Source organism: Chenopodium quinoa, unplaced genomic scaffold (genome assembly GCF_001683475.1).
Source record: "Chenopodium quinoa cultivar QQ74 unplaced genomic scaffold, ASM168347v1, whole genome shotgun sequence".
NCBI classification, from domain to species: domain Eukaryota; kingdom Viridiplantae; phylum Streptophyta; class Magnoliopsida; order Caryophyllales; family Amaranthaceae; genus Chenopodium; species Chenopodium quinoa.
This window is the reverse complement of record NW_018744240.1, coordinates 822,574-836,561: the sequence shown is the minus strand read 5'-3', so window position 1 is coordinate 836,561 and position 13,988 is coordinate 822,574. Positions and strand designations below refer to the sequence as shown.

Below are 13,988 nucleotides of genomic sequence, written 5' to 3'. Positions count from 1 at the left end.
GGTATTGTTAATAATCTTTAAAAAATTGACACTTGTATTACATGAAATATATATGTCTACAAATGAAAAATGATTCTACACATAATCATTAATCATTAATATATGATCTATGATTCTACACATAATTGATTGCCCCTCTATATCCAAGATCCAATTACACTTTTGTCTAATTCCTGCTAATTATGGTGGCTAAACATATGCATAGACATAATGGTCAACAAGACAACTACAAAGGTTAATTTATTGAAATCTATAATTCTATGATAATGCCTAAATATCATGTTAATCCAATAATAAAGTCAACTATCCTCACCTCAGTACACTGTACATGACTTCTTTTTTCCCAAAATAAATAAATAAATAAATAAATAAAAATAAGCGTGTGCACGCCACAATTTCATTTTTATTTTATGTTTCATAATTTTCTGGGTTCGGTTCATCTTCCATGTGATCGTGCAAGAGGAGGAGGAGACAACAACAAACAAACACAAAAAAATTGTAATTTCTTACTCATTTTGTATAATTTTCTGTTCAAAAAGTGTAATCAGAAATCAAAATTTTACCCACTTCACCAAAAAAAACCCTAGTTTAATTTAGTTTAGTTTGAAGTAGTATTAATTGGGAAATTAATACTACTAAAGTATGGATCAGTGGCAAACTGATAAAGTTTGTCAACCTCTTAATCCATCCCAAAGCTCCCAGCTTGATTCCAGGTTTTTTACTCTCTCTCTCTCTCTTAGTATTATTATTTTCTGGGTATTAGCTGCAAATTTGAGAATTGGGTTTCAGTTTATTTGTGTTTATCCTATTGTTTTCTTAATTTTGATGAATTTGAAAATAGAGGTTTTTTTTTTTTTTTTTAATAGTGTTAAGTAATTAAATTAATGAACTATGTATAAATTGTGGGACATTTAATTGGAAGAACTTTTGGAAATTTTGGAGGAAGTTGCAATTTGTAGAACTAGTAGATGAAGTATATACAGTACTTCAGTTGTTTAAGTAATATTGGGTGATTATGGTCATGTATTGTTTCTGTTGCTGTATACACTTGGTCGAAAGTTGTTTTTATGTAGAAATAGTGGTCTAAATAAGCTAAAGATGTATAATTGAACACAAATTTTATCATTCATAAGGTTGATTACATAGCCACATTTGATGGAGAAGAGGTAATTGTTACTTAGTTCAGAGTAGAGTAAGGGAAAAGAGAGGAAACTGATTCCCCTGTAATCGTCAAACTAATCAACCAAGGTGAGCCTTTGATTAGCAGAGAAAAGGAATGATTTGTATTTTTTGGTTTACACTTTTGTTTCATAGACAAAGGCCTGAGGCAGAAGTAAAGGATCCTGTCGCTGTACGAAAGGTTCAGAAGGCAGACCGGGAAAAGTTGAGGAGGGATCGATTAAATGATCAGTTTCAAGAGCTTGGAAGTGCTTTAGGTAAAGTATACAGTATTTTCTTTTGTGCATACTTCTCCCTTGCTGCATTTGTTTCCTTCATAAATCATCTTTGTGGTATTGGTGTTATTGGAAAAACGCAATTGATAAGTTCATGTTATACTACAATACTGTAGGAGTAAGAAGTTCCTGAGGGTAGTATACAATTATACTGTACATATCATTGCTTCTAAATAATTTCATAACATGGGAGTTGGCCGGGGTTATGATGAGACGATGAGTGACTCTCCAAGCTATGAAAGCACACAAACCTTTAGAGACACTGCTACTATTAGAAATCAACCAATCTTCCTGACTGCTCCATTGCATGAATTTCATCTCAATTAGAAGCACTCAGACCATTGTAAGACCTTATGAGCCCAATTGCTAGATGGATTTAAAAGGAATCCTAGGAACCTCTTAGGCTAATGTTTCATACAGAACCTATGCAGGTATGCTATATATACCCCTGAAAAGGTCTGCTTGAGCAATTCGCTTATCTGATACAAAACTTAGAGGAATATTACTGACCTTGCTCTTCTGGATTTTGGCTGTTTTGTAGTCATTTCACCCTTCCTTTCTTACCTGGACCTTTCTAATGTAGGTCTTTCAAAAGTTGCTCTCAGCTAGTTTTACTGATCCAGAGGTAAGGCATTGTCATCAATCATCAACAAAGGACAAATTTAAGTGAATGATTAGTTTGTCAAACATTTTTTTGGTGTTTAGAGAGCCACAAGGGTAAGGGTGAGAATCAATCCCAGGATCTCCTGAAACCGGGAGGGAAGCTCTAACCACTTGAGCTATCCTTCACTCTCTAGTTTGTCAAACATTGAATCCAGTGTTTTCGTCTTCCATAAATTGCAACCTGCATTCTAAAACATAATTGCCCTTGCATTTTTTTATTCTTTCATAAGGGCTTTATTTATCTCATTTTGTAATCTGAAGAAGACTTTTTTTGTAGTTAAAGTGCATAACTCTCTGAGTGAGAGTGTGAACATAAAGAAGGTTATTGAAATTTTTTTGATGGAACTTTAACCAGAGACATGATTGATGACTTTTAATGTTATTAGCTCCTGAGTATGTACATCAAATCTGTGATACATCTGGTCTCCATAGCTTTTATAACTCTTGTTCTTGTGAGAAAGGACTTCAAATACTATTCCCGTTTCAAATGATGGACCACGTATGAGTATGGTAGTAAAAACATGATTATTTACTAGTATAGTGTTTGAGTTGCAATGTGTAAATAACATACTCCGTATTTCTTGGGAAGGAATTTTCACAAAAGGGGCTTTTAATTTAATGTATATAAAATTTTCATTTTTATAAGGGCTTCATATTTTTTTGCCAATTGGGCTGGAAATAGTATATTATAATTATTTCCGCAATATTAGACTATTTCCAGCCCATTTTCTTTGTTTTCTCTCTTGTTAATTTCAATAATCTACACCAATAGTGTAGATGTTCCAAATTCCCTAGGGTGGAGTTGTTGGTAGTTGGTGTAGTTGTTTGTTCCCCTTAGGTAACTATTATAGGCTAGGGTTTATAAAAGAAATCTATCATCTTCTGCCCTACAATTGACTTGATGGTTAAGATATGTGCGGGGTTGCAAAGGTTGTCAAATTGTCAAATATGCTCAAATGATGAATCAGATGAAAATCGTCCTCAACGATCATATGTTCAGTGAAGAAATTCTTTGTTTGATTCAATATTTTTATGTATTTGTTAAATTTAGATTTTATTTGTAGATGTTGTATGGCTTTATTTTAATGAATTAATATATATTGTTTAAAATTTTTAAGGCTTGACCACAAAGTCAATTGTGGCTTATTACTTTTTAACAGAGGGAGTGATCATTAGAGTTTAACCAATACATGTTTCCTATGTGCTGAACCATTAAGCTAATAATTCTTTAGAAGGAATGTGGTGGTCCGGAACTAGATGAGTGATAGTTATAAGGGCAATGACAGTTTTTCAAGTAGCAGTTAGCGAGTCAAAACTCTGTAAAAGATGAAATGTAGTGTTCGATTAAAGTAGCGGTTTCTAGTAGATGTTTGAGGTTGAAGCTAGTTGTTCCGTTTCTTGCTAAAACCACATTCCACTACCACTCTAGTCTCCAAAAATCTATACCAAAAGCTAGTTGTCCCGAACACTTAAAGAACTACCAATTAATCCCAACTATTTATTACTCTAATTGGTAGTTGGTTGACAAAGTTATTAGCTGTATTTTTTGCTGACAAAGATTTTCACCCTTATCCAGATCCAGAGCGGCCTAAGAATGATAAAGCGACTATCTTGACAGATGCCATCCAAATATTAAGAGATTTGACTGCTGAGGTCAACAAACTAAAAGCTGAATGTGCTACCCTCTCAGAGGAATCACATGAGGTGATATTTGCGAAATTCTTTGTACTTAAAAGCCTTTGAGGTTATCCTAGTGCATTTCTCATGAATTGATTGCAACAGTTGACCCAGGAGAAAAATGAGCTTAGAGAAGAGAAGGCATCCCTGAAATCAGACATTGAGAACCTCAATGCTCAGTATCAGCAGAGACTCAGGGTAGTTTACCCTTGGGGTGCTATTGAATCTTCCGTTGTTATGGGGCCACCTTACTCATATTCGCTACCTATGGCAGTGCCCCCAGGTTCAATTCCAATGCACCCATCTCTTCAGCCTTACCCTTTCTTTGGAAGCCAAAATGCTAGTACAATTCCTAGCCCCCGCCCAACTTTTATGCCATACCCAACGCCTCCAAATCCACATGTTGAGCAACAACCCATTCAGCCTGCACCCACTTCTCATGTATTGAGCAAACCAAGCAAAAGTTCAGACAGTGGAAAAGCCAGACACCTTGAAAGAACCGATGATTCCAGTGATGTAACGACAGAGCTGGAACTGAAGATGCCCGGTTGCGGGCAGCAGCAGGTTAGTTGGACCAGTGTAGTTTGCTTCACTGTATAAGCCGTATGGAAAAATGCATGACTAGGATTTTTACGTTAATGCAGGAATCTGGAGATAGGAAGGGCAAGCATTCACAAAAGAAGGAAAAAAGTGCCACGGATGGAGGCTCTCCAAGCAGATTTTCCTCCAGTCAAGTACCTCAAGAGAGTTCTTCCAATAGTGTAAGTCACGTTCCAAAGTCTGACAAATGAAGCAGTTTCCCTTGTCCTTTTCTCTTGATTAGCTGCTAACAACATTCCGGAAAAATTCAACTATTACCAAACAAGGGATAGAACATCAGGCAAGCTTGGTTGTGGGAAACATGAACTCCCTTACACGCGTTACCATAGTTAGAACCTGACTTAGATCAATCTGGTGGCTGTGGCAAGGCTTGTTTTGACGATTTATTGTTACTTCGTCTGTAAAAATTAATCATAGGGACCTAAACTAGCATCTTTGCAATATTGCCTGTAAATTTCAAATTTGATACTTCGTGTATTTGTAGTTTTCATGATTCATTATGGGAACGCCATGTGCATTTCATAGTTTACCTGATACTCTGGTTCGCCCTCCTTGATGATCATCTGGTGACCTGAACTTCTGCATGGGAGTTATTGCAGACTTGCAGTGTTGATGACAATGTTGCAGAAAATCTGGATCAGGGTGTTACGTTGGAACGTAGACTGCATCAATAAAATGGGACTTTACTCCATAGTTTATGCAGGTTGAAGAGGAAGTCCAAGCTGCTTTCTTGGACTGACCTTGTCCTATGTCAAAAACATACATTCCTTGCTCAACCACCGGACTCTAAAAAGGGCTTCATTTGCATGTGCAGAGAAGAATCGGTACTCAAAAGGAAGAACATAAAATATTACTGGAAAGTCTCGCTGCACCTCCCTCGGCCCCTCCTGGGCAGTTCCCTCTTCTTGTTTTTCTCTTCTATTCACTGTCAAATTTGGGGAAGTGGTTTTGATGGCAGAAGCAGTGAGTCAGTAACAGCGAGGTGGTGATGGTTGCATAGTTTAAGAGTGAGCTTTTGTCATGGGATGGTGAGTTTTTGTTTAAAATTAGTTGGTAGTTTGGATTTGATCATGGGGTTACGAAAGTGAATGACAGTTAATAAGTCTAGTTACACAATAATGTAATAAAAATCAATGTAGCAGTTTTCGAAGCAAAATTTGTTTTAGATTTATCCACAAAATTGTTAAAAAGAAAAAAAAAAAATTCACGCCTTCACTTTTTTCTCTATATATAACTGTTGATGAGATATATACAAGGTAAAGTTTACATCCCCAAATTAGCATATCCAACAGATTTCGTTCAATCCCTTCCTAGGATTAAACTCAAAAACAAAGACTCTGGATTCAACCAGAATAAAGAGGATACACACCAAATCTGGTCTTTCCCTTGTGAAACCACCCTTTGAATCGATCGCCATGATCAATATCAAACACCCCCTAACAGCCTCACCATAATCCTTTCCACACTTTCCTTTTCTCTTCCTCCTTAATCCCCACTTCCCCGAACAAGTTCACACAATCAGTGTAATTTGAAGTTTCTGCAACTTCATCCTGCTAGTTCCCTCTACTCCCCCTTCTGATGTGAACAAGGAGATGCCAAGCTCATAATCGACAAGCATGCACTATGCAAGCTTCAGAGCTGTATTTTTTCAAAGCTTCCTTGAATTCTTTCGGCAGGTTGGGCTGGCAACATTCCGTGAACTGATGCTTGCTGATCTCAGAAGCCTTCGGAATTCTGCCAGGCTTATTTTCCCGTCTTTATCAATGTCAGCCTCCTCTAAAAGTGGATCCACTGACCCCTTCAATCCAGTTTGCTGAAGAAAGAAAAAAAATATACATAACAAATGTGTAAAAAGCATAAATGTAGTAAGAGCAGATAATAGAAACAATATCGGCGAGAAGTAACACTTCACAACATCAGTACAATACAATGATAAGTTGGAAAAGATTGGTTTTTGGTTTTCCTGTTCCTCATTTTCTCAATCAGTTCTAAAATTTATTAAAGAGCATATTTCTCCTTATATCATGGTTCAAAAGAGAACATATTGTACATGCGAAATAAGAGATAACCATGCCCATACTCCAAAAATAGATCATTTGATCAAATCCCGGGTAATTTATTTCCAAACTGACCCCTTATTGAACTAGAAAAATCATTAATATGGCTGATTTTTTTAAGATTGAATTAGTTTCCCTATCTCGGAGGGTGATTTAACACTCGTATGTCAAAACATCCAGAACCAATTTGTACATTCACTGTCACCTGAAAACCTTACCAGATGGGAAAATGTAAAGGCTGTATGACATCTAACTTGAAACACCACCCCCCCCCGGCCCCCGGCCCCCACAACAGATATATACTAGGAAGCAGGACAGTGAGTCAGTGACAGTTACAGAAGAGTACGATAGTGCAGTGTCATAATTCCAGTGGTCACTAGAGAGAACACATGCCAATAATAATAACACACTGCTAATGACAGATCAGATCTGAGATCTAGGTGCTTAAATTCTCAATGCCAGCTAAACTAACCATTCTGAGTTCTTCAGGGGTTATAAATCCATCTTTATCCACATCAAACTTTTCAAAGGCTGCCTGTGAAAGTTCTTGCCATTTATCATTGTCAAGCTCGTGCAATTGATGTATATGTAGAGTTGCTGCAACGAACTCTGTGAAATCCACAAGGCCATCTGTGTTGCTGTCAATCTGCCTCAAAACAGACATAACACAATCAGGACTTTAAAAGCAATAGTTTATTGTTAAAGTATGACATCAAATATATCAGAAAAAGAATTTGCCAGTGGCAGTGGAAACAGAAAACTTATAATTACCGCTTCAACAATCTCTGTAACACGGGAATCTTTTAACTTCCAAGGAAGGTCCTTAGCAAGGGCCTGTAAAAGCTCGGTTGTGTCAAAAAGGTATTCAATCAAAGACAAAAAAAACTGAACCTTTAGGCAATATAATATAATCAACTCTAAATCCCAAATTTAGAGTAAACCAGAACACACCTGCCTCATTTCTTCAAGACTGATGGTTCCATTTTTATCAATGTCAATAGCATCAAACTGATCTCGCAGATCAGCCAGCTCATCTTCATTAAGTGTACTTGCCAATGCCTAAGGGGGGACACAAGTAAAAGAGGTTATGATGGGGAGAGAATGTTAAAAAATAATAATAATAATTCTAAGCTTCACTGAGAATTATCATACCCTCAAGGCAAACTGCTTCATTCGACTGTACTTGACAAATTGCCGCATGTTACGTAGGACTGATATGTCTATGGGAATATCAGAAGCATTTCCACCTTCTCTGACCCAGGGGTGTGCTAAAAAAACAAAGCAAACCAAAAATACCAGTCAATATGGAAAAATATTTTATATTAAAATATAAATTGAACTTAAGCTATAGACAAAATTTAATTGGGAATTTCCCTGTACTATTAAATTAACAGACGAGTTCCATTGAGCATGATGTAAATACAAGAAAAGACCAGATACATACAGAGTGCCTGGGCAGCAGTAAGTCGAGTACGAGGATCCTTCACCAATAATTTCTTCACAAAGTCCTTGGCACCATTGCTTATAGTAGGCCATGGTTTACGTCGGAAATCAGGCTTGTTCCGCAAAACCTGAAATACAAGTATTTCTATTGAGCATGACAGAAAACAGGCTCCATATATGATAAGTTGGGAAGAATCACAATTTGTATTAAATGCCAGTCCTGCAGCTTATACATGAAACAGATATTGAAACACTACATGAACTTCTAAAGCAGTGTCAGAGTGTCCTCAATAAAAAAAAATCGCATAGTAGTAGATAAACACACAAGTACAGTCCAAATTAATAAAACACAAATTGTGAGAATAAGTTGAAAGTCAAAAAAAAAAAATTTCTTCAAAATATGGCAAACTTGCAAGTATATACATACAGAAAATAGAAAGAGAAAAAGATGTCAATAATGTTAAAAAATACACAATTTATATACCTCTTTGAATACACCACCTTCAGTTTTATCCCAAAATGGTCGTCTCCCACAAAGCAATATATAGGTGATGACACCAATGCTCCAAACATCAGACTCTGGGCCTGATTTTCGTTTCAATACTTCTGGAGCAACATAGTAAGCACTACCAACAATATCTGTGAACTTTCTCCCTGAAAGTAGAAAATTTTATCAGCAGTGTTAGAATTTGGAAGCAACCCGTATGACACTTAGCAAAACAATGAGAGTGTCCACAAACAGAAAACGGCAGAAAAAGTAGTCATTACAAAGTTCAGTATTTCACTGGTTATTCCACTTAAAGTTCATAGAAGGAAAAGGCGAAGGAACCTCCAGAACCATGCAAAGGAGAAAACTTAAGTGTCCAAAATTGATGATAAAGCTCCTACTCACCAGGTTTGATGAAATCTGATAGACCAAAATCTGTCGCCTTTAATGGTGAATCATCTTTAGCTGACTTGAAAAGAAAATTCTACAAGCAAGAAACGTGTTGGAATTAAACATAAATACCACTCCATCGAACTGGATTTTAAGGTTCATATGCGCACATATGAAAGTCTACCTCAGGCTTCATATCACGGTGAACCAAACCATGTAAATGACACTGAGCAGCAACTCTCAACATCTGACGGACCACCACTGCTGCGTCTTTCTCTGAATATCGGCTATCCTTTCTGAATTTAATACAAAAGTGATTAACATTAGAACATTTAAGTAGCCAAAAAAAAGATGAAATACACACACACACATCAAGGTGGCTGCTGGGAATTAATTGATGAAAAAGACAGAAAAATAGAACATTGCTTACTTGGATAGTATTCGATCCAACAACTCTCCACCTTCACATAACCTGATGATAAGTGATAATTAGTTCACAGAATAGAGGAGAAATATTAAGCAATTCAAAGCATTGTCAATAGTTCTATTTCAGCCTAGCCCCCCGGGCTCTTCATCAGTGGCTAAAACCGAATACAATTTGCTCCTATCAAATTAAGTAAGCTTTAAAAGTACTCTCATATAAGTGGATGGTAAAACTTACTCCATCACTATGTACACATAGTTTTCATCCTCAAATGCGTTATGGAACTGAACTACATTCTCATGGCCTGTAAGGGCCTTCAATATCTTAACTTCGCGCTTAACATCCTCCACAGCGATTGGAAGTATCATCTGCAACGAAAGGCATGAATTTGTTATAATCATCACATTAAGGTTATTAAAGAGCAAAATTCAGCAAACCACCAGTATTACAAGTTTCCATTAGCATATTCCTAGTGAATTCCATGATACCGCCTTATCTAATTGATTTCGACTACTATAGATTAGCCAAAAATCAAATGATTAATTATAATAACCTATAACCTAACTATCTAATTCTTCTAAACCTACAAAAAAAAACAGACATAATTAGCAACTATTAATTGCTTTAGGAATTCCAAATTTGACCTTCTTCACCTTCTAAAATCTTAATTACTAAACCAGCAACAAGACAAGAACCTTTGATGATTCATCATCATTTAATCCACAACGAGAAGATGAACCAACTAACCAACCAATCCCAATTTCACAATTAACCCAATAACCAAAACCATTAAATAAAAACAAAACACAAAAACCCATGTTACAAACAAATCAAATTTTCAACAACCCCTCTTTCCAAAAACAGGAAAAAAAAAAAACAATCAAATTAATTACAAACTTTAACCCAAAAATAAAATTTAAAAAAAAAAAAAAAAAAAAAAAAAAAAAAAACCCAGAAAATTAAAAAAGAAATTAGTACCTTACTCTTATCAATCTTTTTAACAGCAACACGATCAGCATTAGATTTATCAGTAGCAACATAAGTATACCCAAATTGTCCATGCCCTAATAATTTCCCAATTGTATATTTGGAATCAAAATCTTTTTCATACCCAAAATCTGTTCGTTTACCACAAGGAATTGAACTTTGACGGCGTGAATTCGTTCTATCTCTAAGTTTAACCATTGGAACAGTATTCCTCTGTTTTTGTGGGCCCTCTGTATTGCTCTGTTTTTGCTCGCTTTTCGCCGCCGTTTTCGCCACCATTTTCGTGGGTTCTTTCTTGTGATTGTTCACCGTCAATGTGGCGGTGCCGGAGGTTGTGGCGGTGCCGGCGGTAGTCGTGGTATTCGAGGTCGTATTGCTGTTTGATCCATTTACTTTTGAAGATGATAAACAAGAACCCATCTTTTTATTTCGATTTTTTTGGGGGATTAAATTCGATTTGTTTGATTAATTGGGGAATTAATGAATACCCACTAAAATTAAAATTGGGGGAAAATGAGGGATTAAATTGATTTATATAATAAGGGGAACAAAATGGGGGAAGAGAGAGAAAAAGGGTAGGAAAGAAGAAGGAAGCAGGTGAGAAAGAGAGGGTGGTGGGGGGAGATGATGGTGGTGCTGCTGATTGGAAATGGTGGTCAAATCGGAGACTTTGAAGGAGGAGAGACTTCGAAGGAATAAACTATATTTATAAAATTAATTTTTTATATATAAAAAAACAAAAATAATTATTTTTATTTTTGGAACTTTGGAATTTGGATTTTGGAAATTTTCTTGTTTTCCTTAAGAAGGAAGAAGAGGAAATAATGGATTTGGAGACGAAAATTGATGTTTGAGTTTTTTTGGCTTAATTAACTTTATAATCTTCTTGAAGATGTACAATTTCAGCATTAATGTGAAAATGTGTGATGGACAGGTGGTATTTTTGCAATAATATTCTTTTTCAAAGGAAAATAATACCCAATTTTTATTTTTGCTTGGAAATACAAGTATAGAATATGTTGTGGAAAGGAAAGGTACTTTTGTACTCCGTATGAGATGCTTCATACTTCGATTATTACTCATAATAATTTGACTTACTGCCTAAAATATGGTCAAAGTGTAGGTCCTACTGTACAATATTACACTTGACTACTAGAGTGTCTACAAAAATACAAAGGTCTTTACCCACTAAAAAAAAATGTAATAAATACATGATTACAAGTAGAGCTGTCAAAAGCTGACCCGACCCGAAATATCAATCTGTATCCGATTATTAACCGATCCGTCTAAACCCGGAAAAATGATGACCCGAACCCGATATGACCCGACCTGAAACCAACCCGAGACCCGAGTTAACCCGAGTATTTGAGACCCGAACCCGAACATGACCCGACCCGGAGATGACCCGACCCGAAGATGACCCGTAAAATATTGACTTGAACCGAACCCGACCAGAACCGAAATTGACCCAAACCCGTTTTAACCCGTGAAAACCCGAAATTAACCCGACCTGAATTCAACCCGACCTATTCCTAACCCGACTCGAATTTAACCCGACTTATTACTAACCCGACCCGAACTTCAACCCGATCTATCACTAACCAGACCCGATCTGTCACTAACCCGACCCGAAATCAACCCGACTTGTTATGGACCCGTCCCAAATTCAACCCGACTTGTTATTGACCTGACCTGAAATCAACTCGACTTGTTATTTTATACATCCTTATTATTGTAGATCAGATACTGAATAAAGATATATGTTATATATATTCTAAGCTACTCGTTATGTCGAACCTTCGTAAGGCTAAAATTACTCTATGTTAATATTTATCAAAGTATTTTGTCTTGGATGTAGGGAGACCCACATAAAAAAAAAAGTTAAAAAAAATAATAATTTCGAATAATGATTGAATGCGATGATAATTCGACCCACATAATTTACCTGTACTCAATCATGTTTTGACTTGCTTGTACTCGAGAAAGTGGTGACCCGAACAAGAGCTGTTAAAAGGTTTTTATTGGTCTTTTATTTTTCTAATTTTATTATTCATTTGCCTAATTAATCTTAAAATGTTATGAATAATGCCATTAAAAAAAACGTGAACACGGATATGAACTTATAAAAAATAAACAAGTTTAGATAATTTCAAATAAAATAAGTTTAGAAAAAAAAAATTGTTGTATTTTAACTTATCTAAACTAAACCTATTTTATCCGAATTTGTATGAATTGACTATATTTTATCTAAACAAGTCATCTCGAATATGAACTTAAATTATTATCCCTAAAATGAGTTGAATCAATGTGAATAGATTAGAATAGGGTTTGAACTTATCTTCTAAAAATCTAAACTAAACCTATCTTATCTAAACTTATTAGAATTTAACTTATCTGAAATTATTTCTCTTATAATAAGCAAAGTAATTGATAATGAGTCAACGTGAATGTCATTACATGAACTGTTGACAAACCGACCCAAAAAATGTAATCGAACTTGATATGACCCAATCTGAAATCAACTCGATACCCTGATTAACCCAATATTTGAGATTCGAACCCAAACATGACCTGACTTGGAAATGATCCGACCTGATTATAACCCGCAAATAATAGACTTGAATAGAACCCGACTTGAAGCCGAACATGACCCGACCTGATTGTAACCCGCAAATAATCGACTTAAACCGAACCCGACTTGAACCCGAACATGACCCGACCTGATTGTAACCTGAAAATAATCGACTTGAACCAAACCCGACTTGAACCCGAGAATGACCCGACTTGAAAATGACCCAACCTGATTATAACCCGCAAATTATTGACTTGAACCGAACCCGACTTGAACCCGAGAATGACCCTAACCCGTTTTAACCCGTGAAAACCCGAATTAAACCAGACCTATTATTCACCCGACCCGAATGTAACCCGACCTGTTATTAACCCAACCTAAACCCGACCCAAACCCGAAAAGATATATGACCCGACGTTACCCGACTCAAGCTTGACCCAACCCGAACTCGACCCGAAAAGATTATGAAATTAACCCGAAATGACCCGACCTGAGTTGACCCGACCCAAACTCGACCCGTTTACCCGAATTGACAGCTCTAATTACAAGATGAAAAGTGGTTATTTATTTACATCGTTTTTTTTTTTTTTTTTTTAAAGAATGGATTAGAATTACATAAGATTATACGATTCCTTAAAAAAAAAGAAAAAAAAAAAGATTAAAGGAAGTAAAAATTTAAGAAAGGAATATATCATGATAAAAGAAATTGAATTGAGGAGACAAGCTTCAGATAATAAATTTTACAATTAAAAGTGTTTTCTATTTTTTCTTTTAAAAATAGATTTAGCTAGGTCTTATCAGGATTAATCAGGTTCAATCATGTATATATAAGGTAAAAATCCGGCAATGATGTTTAATCAAACTTAATAAGTTAATTTCATATCAATTTAGATGAATAGATTGCATCCTAGGTTAAATATTTTTGCTTTTTTTTTTCTTTTCTTTTCTTTTTTCTTTTTTTTTTTTGACAAGAAGAAAAGTGATTTCATTAATAAAATATACCCAAACGGAACTTACATATGATTCCTAAGAAATCAAGAATTCCAACACAAGTACACACCTTAAAACTGAATATATCGTAGATTTGATTAACAGTCGCCTTAATATAATACTTAAATATACAAGTGATACATTATATAGTTTTATCATAAAAACAATAAATAAAATAATTAGTATTATTAATTAAAAAGTTATTTAAATTTGGAATGTATGACAAAATTCTACATCAATTAGT

The 13,988-nt window shown here is 35.5% G+C and overlaps 2 protein-coding genes across 3 annotated transcripts; one reads left to right on the top strand and one right to left on the bottom strand.

The window, feature by feature from the left end:
• The first annotated feature begins 386 nt into the window (after positions 1 to 386).
• Positions 387 to 4,930, top strand: LOC110694699 (transcription factor bHLH121-like). The gene is made up of 5 exons (XM_021871869.1): positions 387 to 713; positions 1,315 to 1,436; positions 3,694 to 3,821; positions 3,900 to 4,358; positions 4,439 to 4,930. Exons 1-5 carry the CDS (start codon positions 643 to 645, stop codon positions 4,583 to 4,585), a joined length of 927 nt encoding a protein of 308 aa, XP_021727561.1. The 5' UTR covers positions 387 to 642; the 3' UTR covers positions 4,586 to 4,930.
• A 608-nt stretch (positions 4,931 to 5,538) lies between these two features.
• LOC110694698 (calcium-dependent protein kinase 28-like) lies at positions 5,539 to 10,941 on the bottom strand. Of its 2 annotated transcripts, none has more exons than XM_021871867.1 (12): positions 10,174 to 10,941; positions 9,433 to 9,563; positions 9,202 to 9,243; positions 8,956 to 9,067; positions 8,787 to 8,865; positions 8,379 to 8,548; positions 7,896 to 8,022; positions 7,604 to 7,719; positions 7,403 to 7,510; positions 7,223 to 7,285; positions 6,924 to 7,097; positions 5,539 to 6,207 (listed from the first exon to the last, which is right to left on the bottom strand). In XM_021871867.1, the coding sequence occupies exons 1-12, from the start codon at positions 10,600 to 10,602 to the stop codon at positions 6,043 to 6,045; spliced, it is 1,716 nt and encodes a 571-aa protein (XP_021727559.1). In that variant the 5' UTR covers positions 10,603 to 10,941; the 3' UTR covers positions 5,539 to 6,042. The 2 variants fall into 2 exon arrangements, with proteins under 2 accessions (XP_021727559.1, XP_021727560.1); XM_021871868.1 differs by having other exon boundaries at positions 10,179 to 10,392.
• Between the last annotated feature and the right edge of the window lie 3,047 nt (positions 10,942 to 13,988).